The sequence below is a fragment of the Raphanus sativus genome, chromosome 2, assembly GCF_000801105.2.
Source record: "Raphanus sativus cultivar WK10039 chromosome 2, ASM80110v3, whole genome shotgun sequence".
NCBI lineage: Eukaryota > Viridiplantae > Streptophyta > Magnoliopsida > Brassicales > Brassicaceae > Raphanus > Raphanus sativus.
Window position 1 is genome coordinate 26,954,613 of NC_079512.1, and position 17,034 is coordinate 26,971,646.

The following is a 17,034-nucleotide window of genomic DNA, read 5'->3' on the forward strand; positions in this document are numbered from 1 at the left end:
TGTTGTGATATGATGTAGGTGAAGAGTAAATATATGGAAGTAAAGTTAGTGATACGAACATGAGCCTATGTTGGTCTATGCCACAATTATTTGGTTTTTAGAAGATCAATGAGCATAAGCATACACGGTCTTTGTATGCTTACGTTGTAAATGAGTCGGATATTTTTTCTCTTATGTCTGGAATGATATAGAACTCGTTGATTTAAGAGTGGTTCAGTTTTATATGATCTAATTAGGGCTGGGCAAAAAATCCGAACCCGAAAAACCAAACCGAACCCGATCCAAAAAAGTAGCACCGAACCCGAACCAAAATTGATTAAATATCCGACGGATTCAAAATTTCGGTATTTAAAGAACCGAAACCGAACCCGATCCAAACCGAAATATTTTGGGTACCCGAATGTATCCGAAATAAGTTTATATACTTGAATATATACTTTATTTTTATATATAATGTATATTAAAAATATTAAAAATATATAAGATACCTTTTAATTTTCCAAAATACTCGGAAAATATATGCAAATAGTCAAAAGTAAATGTTTAAAATAGCTAAAATATACTGAAAACACCAAAATAGTTAAATATCTATTGATTCTTTATCCAAATATTCAAAGAAAACTAATTTATGTGTTAAATTAAGGTATTTTGACATATATGTTATGAAAATTTATATGTAATATATTATTTTTCTTATAGATTTTGAAAATTTAAAGTATATAATAAATTTTTTGAAAATTTAAAAACATTTTAAATGGGTTATCCGAACCCGAACCGAACCCGTAAAGATCCGAACCGAACCCGAACCGAAATTTAAAAATATCCGAATGGGGCTGAAATCTTTGACCCCGAAAACCCCAAACTCGAATGGACTGAACCGAAACCCGAATGGGTACCCGAACGCCCAGTCCTAGATCTCATTATATTAAGAGATTAACCAAAAATATTATAAAAGTGTTACTGGTTAGGTTTAACTAATATATGTTGGTTAAGATTTGGTTTAATTTAAGTTGGTAGGTTGCATTGTATAGGAGGCACCACATATTCTACCAACAATTATGAAAGAGTCCAAAATTTAAATGAGAACTTCAAATAGTAGATAATCCCTAAATTAATAGATTAGATGCAACATGAATATTTTGTATCTAACTTTATATGATTTTTGTCCTAGCTACTTTACTATATATATAACTATTTTGTCCTAGAGTTTATCTTTCTCTCTAGAGAGAAAACTCTCTTCTTCTTCCTTGTTCACAAACCAAATCTTTCACAGAGAAGAAGATTTATATACTATTATGTATAATATTTCGCTTAATAGATCAAGCTTTTGTTCCATTTAGCGGACTTGATTGAAGCACAAGTCCAGAGCCAACGTTTACTATATATTCGACAAGTTAACATGTCTTACCCAATCTTCTCCTAACCCTATAAACATTTGCACACAAACAAAATGAAGGCTAGTGACGAAGAATGTTAGAATGTCGTTTTAAGACATAGCATTTCATGAAGAATCACAGTTTTATACAGTACATAATTAGTTTCCAGAACAAAATCAATTTCAAAATTTGATAGTTACATCTGTGTGATAACATATGCTCTAATTAATTACATCCGAATAATCTTGCGAGAATAGCTCGAGTCATTAGTTTCATCAATACCTAGGCTAGGATGTTTAGTTCTGAGTACAATATCAGACATGGTTGCATGATTATCCTCTGAAATACGATTTACAAATTATTGATTCATTAGTTTCATTTCATCAATACCTAGGCTAGGATGTTTAGTTCTGAGTCCAATATCAGACATGGTTGCATGATTATCCTCTGAAACACGAATTACAAATTATTGATTGGTTGTGGTTATGACCTTGCTTTGAAGTCCCTCCAAAAGTTTGGCTAATTCACACCAGTAGGTTTGAGGTGAAAAGTTGCTGAATATCTTTTATTTATTAATTGCGATTGTTGCTTGTTATAATTTCTAAATTATTTAACTCTCATGTATAAGAATATGGTATTACTATTGTTACCGATGTTAGTTATATGCTGGAGTCAAAAAGCGATGTTAGATAATACTTTCTCTGTTTCATATTAAATTTTGTTGTAGAGAAAAAATTTTGTTGCAAAATAAATGTTGTTTTAGTATTTTGATGTAGAATTTATTAATTTTATTTTCTAATTTATTTTTTATTGATTGAAATATGAATAGATATATTTGTAGTAATGTTAATATATAGAATATGTAAAATTAAATTATTTTTTAATATATGTACACAAGTTTAAAATAACACTAATTATGAAGTAGAGAGAATAACTTTTTGTTGCCATGTATGGAGTTTCTTTTTCTTTTTGCTCTGTTCCCTCTCTAAGATCTGTCACAGAGGAAGGAGGAGAGAAATCTCAGTTTAGATAGTTTGTATCTCGGTTCCGGCATCGCACCTCTTTTGGTGGGCAATCGGTTTTGCCTCCGCCGTTGCGCCTTTCCTCTTTCGGCGAACGGTCGGATTTCAGTCTCCGCGTCGTACGGTTCTTTCAATGACGACGGCGGTTTATGTGTTTTTTCTCGGTGTTCCGGTGGTTCGATTGTGATGTGGCTTTGCTTCTCGATGAGAACCTTTCGTTTTGGTCTCTCTCTATCTGGGGAAGGAAGCGATGGAGGTGAAGATGTGACTTCGGTGGCTCGGGAGGTGTTCTCGGGACAGGTTCAATGAAGATCTCCGTTTCATGAGTCCAGGCGAAGAGGTGGAATTGATTGGGCCGGTATCTTTGTTCCGGCGGTGGTTCGGTGTCCCGGTAAAACGATGGTTTTCTCCGGTGGTGGTCAAGCCTTGGCGGTGACGACGCGGTGGACCAGTGACGTGTGCACCTCCTTTGTGAGGTTTCAACACGTGTATTGGGGATGATGTGCGTGATGACGCGTGTACCGCGTAACGCGCTTTTGTCAATCGCAAGGCTTTTTTCAAGTTTGGGCCTCGGTGGGCTCGAGTTTCATGTTGACCATTGTGTAGGCATTTCTGTTAGTTTGTGTTTTGCTTTCTTGGGCTTTTTTGTATGTTTTTGGGCTTTTAAGCCTTTATAATATTATCAGCAGATGGAAAAAAAAAAAAAAAAACTTCTTGTTGCCATGTTTTCTAATTTCTCTCTTTGACTTCCCTTCAATCATTATTTTTAATCATTGTTATAATTTTTCCTCCAACAAACAATATACTACTACTTTCTGTTTCTTACAGGTTCAGTTAGCGGATTAGCTAAACCCAATTTAAAGGACAAAAAAAAAATCCAGCAGGCAGGTCCAGAGCTACTATATGATATAATCAGTTAAGCCATAGATGTATCTTGATATGTTTACGAAGTCTAAAAATATTTGATTTTAAGAGACTAAGTCTAACAAATACTAATTCCAAGCCAAACGCATGTCAGTCCAACAGATAAGGTCTTTTAAAGTTATTATTGCATTATTGTTATTGTTATTATTAAATTTTATAAACTTAGTTTTTATTAAATATATTGGAAAAGTAGATAATACTTCAACTATATACATATTTTAGTTTGAAACTGATTCACTTTATACATTTTTCTGATCACCCAATTCAGATTCTCGAAATCAAAATGTATAAAATCGATACCGTTATGAAAGCATTGGAATTGTGACGACAAAATAATCCCCATTGGAATTTGTAAACCAACGGGCAAATGGCATTTCGTAGTTATCAGCTTTACCGGGATACGAGCTGACATCTCCCTTAGTCACTATACGTGGCAGCTTTTCTAACTGCCCACAATTGTTCTCCTTCTCATCAGCCGTCGGATCAAGAGCCCGATTCTTTTCGAAAACGGCAAATACGTCAAGGCAAAAACGAATTAAACCACACCCCCTCCCCTTAAATAATAGTCAAGGCTGGACATAAAACATGTAAACCGAAATCCAAATTAAATCCAAACCCAGAAACTCTGTCTTCTCACTAGACTTCACCGACGGTGTTCTGTGTTTCCGACCGACGGAGAAAGTTTCCTTGCCCTCGTCGGTCTGGCTCTTCTCTCTTTTTCTCGTTTTTTTTAGTTTTGTCATCGGCGTCGTACATCCATTCGAAGTGTTTTACGACTTTGGATTCCGGAAAAAAGTGATTCCACCACCACTTCTCGCCGGCGCTTGACTCTGGAGCCGTGCCGTCTCTTCTTCAGTAACGGTTGCCGGCTTCTGTTTTTCGGAGAAGGTTTCGAGCTGTTTATAAAGGGGGTTCCTTTCGGTGGTGGTGGCCGAGATAGGAGGAGATCGTTTCTCTCTTAGGCTCGGGCCGTACGTGTCTGACTTCGAATTCTTTACCTTCAATATTGTCGTTGGGGTGGATCTCGATGGTCGTGTGTCTTCTCCCGATGTATCTGGTGGTCTCTGTCTCGATTGATTACAGCGTCGACCTCTCGTTGGAAAGGAGTTGGTGAGTGCGATTCCGGCGAAGTTCTCGGTTTCGGCCCCAGTGGCGATCTCCAGTCGCTCGTGATGTCGAAGCTCTTCTATCTGCCACGCGTCTTCTGTACTGCCGCGGATCTAACACGTGGAGGTGTGCGGAGCGGTGAACGGTGTCGGGCTTGGGTCGCGGTTTCTTTTTCTTTTGGGCTTGGAATTCGTTTGGTTGTGGGCCTTTTTGTATACCCAGTTTGGGTTTTCGTTTGGACCGGTCTTTGGACCTTATATATTTGGTTTGTTTAATATAAAACTTTCAGATGGCAAAAAAAAAAATCCAAACCCAAAAAATCCAATATGTACCTAATTTAAAATGTTATATATTCGAATGAATTTTATAAAATGATACAAAACTTATTATAATCCAAAATTTTATTAATGTGTCCGAATTTAATAACTTAAAATATTTAAAAAACCAAAAAATAATATAAATATCTAATTTAATATGCAATATAAATATTTGAAACATGATAATTTGTTTCAAATATTTAATTTCATATTTTTGTTTCAATTTAGTTGTTGCTATGAAATAATTTTTTTTGTTTTAAAATAAATGTTGTTTAGAGTTTTAATGCGTGATTTATTAAAAATATTATTTCGTTTATTTTTCTATTATTTGAAATGATATTAAGTGTATAGGTGATGATTTTTTTATTTTAAAATAAGTAAAATTAAATGTTTAATAACATTATATATAAATCTAAAAGGACAATGAGAAGAGAGTAATAGCTAACCATGGTTAAGTTTGACTAACCCCAAAATTTGAAAAAGGTCGAAATCTCTAGAAGTATTTACATATATGCCATAGGTCATATTTTGCTATAAATTCGGTTGCCGAGACTCTCCCTAGGTTTGCAGAACCAACCTCCCTCCGGGGCCTCTTATAGAGAGAGAGACAATCAAAAACCTCCTTCTTCCTTCCTCCCTCCCTCCTCCAGAGACTTTGTTGTCTCTCTCTTTTGACTTTGAGTCCTCTTTAGAAGAGCAATGGTGACCACGTCCTCATCTCGTACCAAGTCAAACAACTCTCTCCTTCGTTCCCAATCACCCTCCGGTCAATTCTGCGGCGCTTACTCCAGAACCGTCCCGTCGTCCTCTTCCTCCTCCGCAGCCTTCGCTTCCTCCACGAGCTCTACCTTCTCCTCCCCGTCCTCATCCTTCTTCAGCAACCACCACCACCGATCCTCCTCTCCCCCTCGCGTGAATCTCTACACTCCTCCCCACCACCCTATGTTTCGCTATTCTCTCGACAGCAGATCCAACTCTCCTCCCAACCGATCCATCTCCGTCTCCAAGAAACCTCAGCCTAAGGTCTCCGAGAAGACGACGGCGACGGCGACGAGGAGGAGGTGTATGTGTTCTCCGACGACGCATCCCGGATCTTTCCGGTGTAGTCTCCACAAGAACGTTGCGAATCCGCACGGGCAAGGTACGGCGTCGTATACGGCTAACAGTTTGAATATGCGGCGATCGGCGATGACGAACTCGCTTGTGAGAATCGGTGGGGTTGAAGGAGAGTGGGTGAGAAGATCGTTGACAACTCTGATAAGGCCTTCTTCGCATCATCTGAAAAGACGAGCTGCGTTTCAGCCTCGTCCTAGTAGGCTTTCGGTTATGTCTAAAGCCGAGTGTGATTGATCTGATCTGATCTGGTTTTAGATTTCAGGTTTGCTCTTCTCTTTATTAAAAAAAAACACAGAAGGAATCACTATGGCGACAGATCTGGTCAGAAAGAAGTTGAATTAGCTGGTAATGAAAGATCTACGGCGATTGTGGGAGGAGAAATCTCAACCCTTGAGATCGGAGTTTTGTAAAACGAACACACCATCATATGTTTTTTTTTTGTTGTTGGGTGAAGAAAGATGCGGAAGTGCATTGTGTACATATACTTTATTTTTACTCTCTGTTTTCATGTGTTCTCTGTTTCTCTCAAAAAGTATTGTCAGATTACATCTAAAATTAAAAAAAAAATCAGAATAATATTAGATCTGAATCAAAGTTCTGTAATCCAGTTTACAAGTGAGATTTTTAGATCTCTAATCTCACATCCTTTGTGTGTGTGGTGTGTGTCTGCAGCATTTGTCTGATTCCTGTTTGTTCGTGTTTCGTGAAGTCAACGTTCGCGTTGTTCGTTGACCCGTCTTCCGTTGGGCGCTCCGTTAATTTTCCAGGTATGCGTTGTTCGCCGTGTCAGGTATATGCTCTTTCGTTTTTCTTTTTAAGTATGTTCTTTTTTTTATTCTTTTGGTTTTTGGTTTGAATTTCTCGTTATTTTATTTGTGTGTGGTTATTTCTATATTGTCTTCTCACCTTTTGCAGGTTGCGTTTGCCAATGGATTGGGGTTTGGCATACTTGTCTAACCAGGACATGGAATTTCGGGTTGTATTGAAAGATAAACCAGCAGAAAAATAAGTTAACATATAAATGTTTCCTACAAGAAGAGGAAATGAGAATGGTATAATTTGGATAGTTGACTGACCAATAAAAACTACTCAACATGGAATAATCAGATGGAAGATACATTTGAATATGAGAAATTGGGAATCTTTCGATTCATGAACATTAAAGAAACGGAATATTTTAAAGAAGAGAAAACGAAAGTTATAGTGGAGACACGTCTTCCTGATCTGGAAGGTTTTACTCTACTCGATCTTATTCCTCTTACATTATTTCAGGATATCTCTATTATTAAAAGAGAAGTATCTCTATTATTAAAAGAGAAGTACACTTAGGAAATGCTCCTCAGTTTTCAATGTTAATTACATTTCCATGCCACTAAACCTATTAATTAACATTCCTAAAACAAATCTTGTATTTTCAGATTATTAAATGCATGTTTTCTCACTCTGATTTTTCCTTAAAAATCGGAAACAACATATTCAAAGAGAAAAGAAAGTTATTTATTTTATTTTTAATGACTTATTCAATGATAGAGATAAATTACCTTACCAATAGATAATTATTAATTTTTTTTTTTAGCCAAAATAAATTCAATATCTAAACAGAATATCTCTGCTGACAATAAATTAACCTATAATCACTCTCAAATATTTATTATACCTATAAAACACAGAAACTTATCTTATAATTAGGCTAGCTAACTTCTAAAATTTGGTGAATAATAAATTATTTTTACATTTTTCCCATATCTAAGTAATAAATAAATTGTTGTTTTAAAATGTTATATTAACAATAATGTAATACATATAATTTACAAATACACACACATATATATATATATATATATATATATATATATATATATATATATATATATATTATCAGTAGTACAAAGAAAAAATTTAGTGAAAACAAATATTTATACGGTCACGGATCAAGCTATAAAAATAAAAACAACAACGCAAGATTATATTTTATTCATTTATATTTTTTTAAAAAATGTTAAGATTTTGGAATTTGAAAAAATTATAACCAACCTCTATATTATTTTAATTAGAAAATTTAAAATTTATATCAAAATATTTTGTTAAACATTTAATCTTAATTTTTATTATAACTATAAATATTAATTTCCAATCTAAATTTATGTCTAAATATTACAAATATATCATTTTGTATAAATAAAAAACTAAAAACATAAAATAATACACGTCCGGTCGGGCGGATCAAGGTCTAGTACCCATTATTAAGAATATTTTTTGCTTTTAATAGCCTATAACAATTAAATGATTATCTTCAATCTGTCTTTGTTTAAAACATTGAACATATACAAAAAAATTGTTAGGATTAGGAAACTCAGTTATAGAGTATGGTTCTGTCACTTACTTGCATACGCACATCGGGATGCTAGAGTGCCGGTCTAGCTATCTCTCTTTATGTCAAATCTTTATGTCAAAAATTTGTTGTAAGAACATGACATGTTTTTTCTCTTTCTTCGTTGTATAAGGTAGCAGTGGATAATGATGTACTTTATGTTTTTTTGTAACGCATTTACTGCTATTCTAGACGCTCTAGTGACTAGGATCGTCTGATTCTGTTACTATGCAAAACCTATATTTTCATGAGCTGTTTCTATTTTGCGGCTCCCAAATTGGGAAGAAGGCTCGTAGTCGGAGGACGATTTATTTGAGTGCCAATAGGTTCTCATATGTGTAATCTTCTTTATTAGGTTTACGTGTTTTCATTACTACTCGTCTCCACTTAATTTTTGTTTTTTTTAATGTATGCCAGTATGAGTATGAACAAGAGTCAGACGGTTGTGTTTCAAAAAAAAAAAAGAACAAGTCGAATGTAAATGTCTTCAAAAGTGGGAAGATAAGAAATTATCTCTTTTTTTATAAATGTGGGAGAGACAATTCAAAAATGAATTTCATATAATTCAAAAATTATACTGACATCACGAGCCAGTAGCGGACTTATGTATATGTGTATAAGTAGTTTTATGAATCGTCTAAGAGGCGCATCCCCATAAAATGGTTCCAAAATAATAAGCTGAAGAAAGGCCAAAATAAATATGGGGTTACACGTCTTCCTTACATGGAAGAGTATATACCACCATCATATATTGTTATATATATCATCATATATTGTTATATATATCTTATAGTTTTTTGTTGATATATTTTCATAATATTCGTTCAATTCTTTAGTGACGTCACAAGAGGTCGGCTGACTACTTGCCTAATTCTATTATTAGGTTGCAAATTCTTAAAACCAAAATATGAACAGATAAACATTACATGGTACACTATTATATTCCCAATTATTCTTCATCACGAACAAAACAAAGAAGATTTAAGCGTGAAAGCGATATTATAGAATTTGGTGAGGTGGAAACCAAACCTTTTGTGATGTGAAAAAACAGAAATAAAGTATGGAAGCATCTTCCATAGTTACTGGAGATACAGTTTTAAGATGGTTCAACTATGATTTCATCTTCCATATAACAAATATTTTGGCGATATTTAAAATTTCTACGTAAAAAGTTTGTTCCATAATCAAATAGATACACACAATCTTGATGGCTGGTTAATTTAGTTTTTGTTTTTCTTAAGTTAATTTAAATCGGTACTCTGACTTTCAGCCTCGTGTCATCCACAACGAAGACGTGCACATTTTTTAATGGCTTTCTCAGAAGGACTCTTTCAGGAGAAATGGAAAAGTGATATTTAAATTGTTTTAAACTGAAGATGCTGATAGTATTCTACTAAAATAATTAAAATGGTTACATTCATTTGGTGAGTTTTGAGTCAGAAAAGAACGAAAGTGAGTGTATTTTGCGTGGCGGGTTGATAATTCGTGATAAAGACTTGAAGATAGGATTGCTTGTGTCCGAAGCGTGAGATTATAAACAACTTGATACCCTAATATGAAATCGTATATATAAAAAACAAAGATCGTGTATAATAATATAATATAAGCTATGTTATTAGTTTTGTCCATATCACAGTAAGGTGTGTTAGCAAATAATGTTCTAGACTAATCACACGTACGTATTTTTGCACTCTTGTTCGTCTGGCACGTATGTGAGATTATGTTCTCAGGTCAAACCGACTTTTAAACAAAAGCAGATGACCATGGAACTAAAGGACCATATGCAATATTAATGACTATATAAATCAACATATCTTCGTCCTAAATACACTTCATGTGTGTGCCCCTTTTCCTTTTAGCTTGTGATTATTGAATTCTAAAATATTTTCTTTTGAGTTTCATTTCTCTAAAGAACGAACGACATTTGATGGCTTAACGAGCAAGTTTTAAGGGAATTTTGGTGTCAAGTCCATATTAATTTTGAATTTTTTTATTCGCTATAAAGAATGTAAGGGCATAATTAGGAAATGATCATTGGAGTTTTAAAATTTATAATTCATCTAAAGACTTAAACCGAAAGTGTCGTTTGCTCGTGACTAATGTATTTTCCACACGATCATAATCTGCGAGCTATCCTTCTTTTTTGGCAACGGTCCAGTCTTGATGAATTCTAAGTTGATATTAATCTGTTTAATCACATCCTAGAAACACACTTAAGGAATGGTCAGCAAAGGCAGTTTTAATGTTTGAGGAGACCTACATATTAAAAAAAAATCGCTATTGAATAACATCATTTCAATCGTGACATCTAGCTATATATAGCAAAAAATAAAAGATCGAGAGACACATGGTGGTCTTCAATATGATTGATTGTATTCAACCGTTTCAATAACTATGACTATTAAATGCAAGAGGCAGGACTCGTGTCTCTGTTCTTTTCTAATTAGTTCCGTTTAGCAAAGTATTTTCTATTCGTGGACGACAACTGATATAAGTTTATTTTGAAGTTGTTCACAATGTCCACCAGTCAAAATTTGCATCTTGTAATCTCCCAAAAGTAACGTTGATATTAGTTGGCTACATTATGTTAATGCGAATTAAAACCTTTTCGTTTAAAATTAGTTGCCAATTAAGCAGCAGTTGAGGTAGGGAGACGAGAAATGAGTGATGAGTTATGACTCTCACTCTTTTCATTAAAATGAGTAAAAAATGAGTAATTAACTCTTGAACTTTAGCTAGAGACGAACCAGTCCACAGACAATACATGTGACAATGAGAATTGAAAAGCCACAAAAGAGATTTAGATAACTTTTCTCCCATTCCTCTCGTTCTTTCGTTCTGGTCTGGCATTATTCAAGGCTATGGCTTAGTTTCATTTTGGCTTTTATAAAAGAAAAGTCCTAAAACTCGTTCACATTCTTTTTGTGAGTTTTTGATTCTCTCTTCTGAAAAAGCAAAAATATTCCATCCACACACTCTTACCAAACAAGATACTTGTTGTTTTCCAAGTGTTCTCTTCATACTCTTAGATAATCTGCAACCACTCACTATATAAAATTGTATTATGATTTTTTTTTACTTGAGAATACGATATTATGAATTCTTTAAAATTGCCAGACCGGTACTGTCGAAGAAGTATAATGATTGCGAAATTGAGGTTTAAAGGTCAGAAGAGAGTCGACAGACTTCAAAGAATTATGACAAAACATATTGCGTACGTCCACGGAATTGTGTGAAGTGCTCCATCCCAAGCTTTGATAACAACTCGGTTCAAACAATAACCACAGTCGATCGCTTACAGAGGGGCCGACCCAGTGAATATTAATACGAAAAAATGAGAGCACAAGCCTAATAAATTGGGTTAAAGAATTGGGCCGGCCCCTCTGTAAGCCTAGACCATTTTCGTTCTAGGAGAGTTTCCCGAGACTGAGCTCCGTGAATATTAATACAATCATCGCAACATTTAACCAAACGTTATATAAGGGCATGTGCATTGAAGCTTCGGGAGAGAAGTTCACACGCTTATCGAAAGAAGAAAATATTAAACTAATTGCAAATTTGTGAACCCGTCTCTCTCCGTCTCTTCCCCACGAACTCGGTTCATCACTGTTATGCGGGCCTCACGTTACATGGCGGTCCGCGATTGGTCAGTCTAATTTTTTTTTTTTTTTAGAAAATCAAACGAAAAGTATAAAAAAATAATAATAAAAAATTAAAATTATGAACTCCTCAAAGAGTTTACTAATGCGCATGCCCTAAGACGATACTACTAATTATACTCTGTTTCACAACAATAGTTTCTTGTGAAAAAGAAGATTTTTCTTATAGTTTCAAGCAAAGGTCGGAGGTTTCTAACACCGGCTTGTTTGATTTGTTTTTTTTAAATTTGTTTTCATTTCTATTCAATTGATTTCTAACAATTGTTTCTTTTGCGCACAAATACAATCAAAACATTTGAATATTTGATTGAGAGTCGATAAGTCGATTTAAGTCGTTAGATTGTGCTTTGTTTACCGAAACTAAAATCAAATAAAAATATTTGTAAGTTTGTTTGGTTACCGTTCTGCTTCGATACTTTGTTTTGGTTTAAATTCGATTCAGTCTTAGTTAATTAAAAATAACTAAATCTATGAAATATTTTTGTTGGACAACGATCTACGAAATTATTGATTGAATTAAATAAAAATGTAATAAGAATTTTTTTACTAAATTGTAAATATTATTAATGAAAATGAAGGTTTTGGTTAATGATATTTACAACTTACTAAATTGTAAACTTCTGCTTACACAACCATTTTACATCTAAGAGGCCGTAAAAAAGTTTTAAAAAACTTCTAAGAGACTAAGGTATTGGATCCAAAGCTTCTAACAAGAGAAAACTTGAAGCTAATAAGACAATCAGATCAAGTGTTGTAAAAAAAAGTGTTGTTATACTACAAAGATTAATGTTATTCTATCCGGTTTGGTTTTGTTCTACGTTCCAGTTTACACATAATTATTTTGGTAGATGACACCTAGAGGAATACAAACGTCACTACCACCGAAATAAAACCACCGTTCGGTGTAAATAGAAAATTAATAGAACTTTCAGGAGAGAAAAACAAGCATGCAGAAGAACATGGAAATACTTAGATTAATGAGAATCAAACTAAAAGCAAAAGAAAAGAGAGAGATGAAGAATCTCAAAAGCCAAAAAAAAAAAAAAACAATAGACTATGATTAGAGAATAACTAAGCGCGAAGTCATCTCTTCTTTTAACTTTATTGTCGATATTACTAATCAAATCCCAGAAGCAGAGCAATCTCTGTTCTGTTTTCACAAAGGATCTCAAATAGAACCATCTTCAAGGGTTCGATTCGCCGAGAAGTAGGAGAAAAATGGGGTTTCTCTTTGGTTTGTTTATAGGAATCACAGTTTCTATCGCTTTGGTCGTTGCATTTGCACGCTATTCTAATGTCAGATCCACTCGTCGAGCTGAATTAGTTATTATCTCTTTTCCTTACATTATGATGATGTTTTTTTTCTCATTTATGATGGTTTGCATGGAGATTATATTACGAATAATTAAGAGACAATGTAATTCTTCTTTCGTTTTTGTTAGGCGAGAACCATTGCTGCATTTGCAAGAATGACTGTTCAAGATTCAAGAAAACTTCTCCCTGGAGAATTCTATCCTTCTTGGGTTGTATTTTCACAGAGACAAAAGTTGAGCTATTTACTTTTTTATTATACATTCTCTCTTTTACTTCCATAATCAATATTGATTATATATATGTATGGAGACTGATACTTACCCTTGATTAAATTGCAGTTAAATTGGCTTAATTTTGAACTTGAAAAGATCTGGCCTTATGTAAACGATGTAACTTTTAATCCTTCTTAGACCATATTTCTTATTAAAATGTATTAGTTTTTTTTTAATCTTTAATATATCCTCTGCTACACATGTAGGCAGCTTCTGAGCTGATCCGAAGCAGTGTGGAACCAGTTCTTGAACAGTATACACCAGCTGTGATAGCATCTCTCAAGTTCTCTAAATTAACACTAGGAACTGTGGCTCCTCAGTTCACAGGTTGGTTTTGTTGGTTGCTATAAATAATATAAGTACAGATTCTTAACCAAGAACAAATTATATAGGAGTTTTATAGTTATGGGTTAAACTCCTTGGATCTTTTTACCGTCCATGCATTGGTTTAGCTTAGTTTGTAAATTGCATTTTGATAAGACATTTGAAAACCATCGTGTTGCTCACTCATTTTCAGGAGTTTCCATCTTAGAAAATGAAAGTGGACCTAATGGAATTACGATGGAACTTGAAATGCAATGGGATGGTAATCCAAAAATCGTGTTGGATATCAAAACTTTACTTGGTGTGGCTTTACCGATTGAGGTAACTCACTAGTAATACTATTGTTATAAGGTTTGTATACAATATTTATTCTAGAAGTTTTCGTGTTGTTTGTATAGGTGAAAAATGTAGGATTCACGGGAGTTTTCAGGTTGATTTTCAAACCTCTTGTTGATGAGTTCCCTTGCTTTGGTGCACTTTCTTATTCACTACGAGAGAAGGTAATATAGTAATGATCTTCACTGATTGTTATAATAATCTTTATGGCTTATATAGTGATCTTTTGTTTTGTGTGGACAGAAAGGGCTTGATTTTACACTTAGGGTTGTTGGTGGTGAGTTAACATCGATTCCAGGGATTTCAGATGCAATCGAAGTATGCAAAAACAAATTTGATCTTACATCTTAAGCATTACTATGATTTATTGTTGGTCATCATAACGCATGTTTCAGGAAACTATTCTTGACGCTATTGAAGATAGCATAACATGGCCCGTTAGGAAAATTATACCTATATTGCCAGGAGATTACAGGTTTTTGCTTCTCTTTATTATACCATCTGAATTTACCTTCGGTGAAGAGCATTTTTAATCGTAAATCTTAAATTCGTTTTGAAGTGATCTTGAGTTGAAACCTGTTGGAACATTGGATGTGAAGCTTGTTCAAGCAAAAGACTTATCTAACAAAGACTTGATTGGAAAATCTGATCCTTACGCTGTCGTATTCGTTCGTCCATTGCCTAACAAAACTAAGAAGACCAAAACTATTGTAAGGAAATTTCCCTTTACCAATGTTGAGAACAGCCTTCTTAGGTTAGAAGAAGAATAGAGAAGAAAACGTATTGAGGCAAATACCCGTTTAGGGTTTCTTATTAATGATGTGATAATAATTTACAAACCCTTAGACCCATATTTATACAGCCTCAAAAAAACCCGATTTCCTTTTCCCAATAGAAATAGTAACTTTCCTAAACCGAAAAGGCATACCGTAACGAGTGTCGTCCGCGAGTGCTGGGCATTTTACTGGTACAACAGAGATTTAAGACACACAGATGCAACAACCAAAGATTCAGCTATCCTTTTTTTTTTATCTTGCTAATCATATGGATTGTGCGTAATTTCTTTTTGTAATTTTGCATAGAGTAACTCGTTGAATCCGATTTGGAATGAACATTTTGAGTTCGTTGTGGAAGATGTATCAACTCAACATTTGACAGTAAGAGTTTTTGATGACGAAGGAGTCGGGTCTTCTCAGCTTATAGGAGCTGCTCAAGTACCGTTAAATGAACTTGAGCCCGGGAAAGTAAAAGATATTTGGTTGAAGTTAGTCAAGGATTTAGTGGTCCAAAGGGATACAAAAAATCGTGGTCAGGTTAGTAAATATATAGTCATTCCTCTTAGTGTTACAAGTTATCATAAAGCAAAGCAGACTATTACCATTTATGTGCAAGTGGAGTAATAGAGTCTCATTCTTAAAATAAAAAGTTAAAATTAAAATAAATAAATATATAAATTAGGACCTTAGTTTTATAGTTTTAATTATACTTCTAAATGTAGAGTTTAATTTAAAAATTAAACATAAATAAATAGAACTATTAACTTTTAAAAATATATAATTACTTTTTAAATATACCATTAATATGTTTTTTGAACCTGGTTTAGAAATACTTTCATCCCAAAATCTCTTCAGAACTTTAGCTAACATTATAAAATTTTAAGATAATTATTTATATGTGGTGATATAGGTGCAACTGGAGCTCCTATACTGTCCTTTAGGCAAAGAAAGCGGATTCAAGAACCCGTTTAACCCGAACTACTCGTTGACCATTTTAGAGAAGGTACTTAAACCGGAAAGCGAGGATTCGGATGCTACGGATGTGAAAAGTTCCCAGAGCCCGAAGAAAAAAGATGTGATCGTAAGAGGAGTGTTGGCTGTGACAGTGGTGGCTGCTGAAGACTTACCAGCTGTAGATTTTATGGGAAAGGCAGATCCATTTGTAGTTATCACGTTGAAGAAAGCGGAAGCAAAATCCAAGACAAGGGTTGTACCGGATAGCTTGAATCCGGTTTGGAACCAGACATTTGATTTTGTGGTGGAAGATGCTTTGCATGATCTCTTGATTCTTGAAGTATGGGATCATGATAAATTTGGCAAGGTAAGATAAACGTTACGTATATTCATGGTATACTCTAAACATGACTGTGAATCTGTAGATTAATCTGTTTGGTCTGTTTCTTTTTGGAAGGATAAAATAGGGAGAGTGATAATGACATTGACACGAGTGATGTTAGAAGGAGAGTTTCAAGAGTGGTATGCGTTAGACGGAGCTAAATCAGGAAAGCTTTGTATCCATCTTAAATGGACTCCAAGACTTAAGCTCAGAGACGCATCTTGATTCTACTCTCAGGACACTACTTGTCCTTTCTTTGCTTTTTTATGTTGTAAAGTGTGTGCTGATCACTGATGTTTCTCATCCTTCCTTCCTTGACAGAGAAGAGAGCAATATATTATTGAACAGACACTTTTTAGTTTTGTTCATATTATTCAAAATTTACTGAATTGGGATATCCGTGTAGATTGGTTTTGGCATTTTGGAAGTTTTTTTGGGACATCTTCTTGAGAATTATTCAAAAATATTTTATTCGATGAGAAAATATCTGTTTTATTTATATATTTCATTGTTGCATATATTCCCCGTATTTCGCCTTCCCGCTAAATATTTTTTCTGGCTAAAAAGTATAAACTATATAAAAATAGTATTATATTATTACATGTATGTTTCAGCCATGAGGGCTCGTAAAAGATTAATCGTACACAAGAACCTTTTTATCTTCACATTTATTAAATAATAAAAACTTAGAATCTTATTATATAAATTAAGTTTGTTGAGTAATGTCCAATTATACTTGATTAAATCGAACCAAAATAATAAATATAGTCTAGTTGAATGTAAT

The 17,034-nt window shown here is 34.0% G+C and overlaps 2 protein-coding genes across 2 annotated transcripts; both read left to right on the forward strand.

Annotated features, from left to right (window-relative positions):
• Nucleotides 1-5,258: 5,258 nt before the first annotated feature.
• On the forward strand, nucleotides 5,259-6,456 carry LOC108836703 (uncharacterized serine-rich protein C215.13). The gene has a single exon (XM_018609824.2). It carries the CDS (start codon nucleotides 5,446-5,448, stop codon nucleotides 6,094-6,096), a length of 651 nt encoding a protein of 216 aa, XP_018465326.1. The 5' UTR covers nucleotides 5,259-5,445; the 3' UTR covers nucleotides 6,097-6,456.
• A 6,419-nt stretch (nucleotides 6,457-12,875) lies between these two features.
• LOC108839226 (synaptotagmin-4) lies at nucleotides 12,876-16,645 on the forward strand. Its single transcript, XM_057002836.1, has 12 exons — nucleotides 12,876-13,215; nucleotides 13,335-13,437; nucleotides 13,543-13,595; nucleotides 13,685-13,805; nucleotides 13,996-14,123; nucleotides 14,201-14,302; nucleotides 14,382-14,456; nucleotides 14,534-14,613; nucleotides 14,698-14,848; nucleotides 15,221-15,451; nucleotides 15,825-16,235; nucleotides 16,326-16,645. Exons 1-12 carry the CDS (start codon nucleotides 13,111-13,113, stop codon nucleotides 16,473-16,475), a joined length of 1,710 nt encoding a protein of 569 aa, XP_056858816.1. The 5' UTR covers nucleotides 12,876-13,110; the 3' UTR covers nucleotides 16,476-16,645.
• Nucleotides 16,646-17,034: the final 389 nt, after the last annotated feature.

Excerpts from the sequence above, each read along its gene's own strand:
- LOC108839226 (XM_057002836.1), top strand. The coding sequence starts at position 13,111 with ATGGGGTTTCTCTTTGGTTTGTTTATAGGAATCACAGTTTCTATCGCT. Across the intron at positions 13,438-13,542 it reads TGTATTTTCACAGAGACAAA|AGTTAAATTGGCTTAATTTT; the intron begins AGTTGAGCTATT and ends TGATTAAATTGC. Across the intron at positions 13,596-13,684 it reads TCTGGCCTTATGTAAACGAT|GCAGCTTCTGAGCTGATCCG; the intron begins GTAACTTTTAAT and ends CTACACATGTAG.
- LOC108836703 (XM_018609824.2), top strand. The coding sequence starts at position 5,446 with ATGGTGACCACGTCCTCATCTCGTACCAAGTCAAACAACTCTCTCCTT.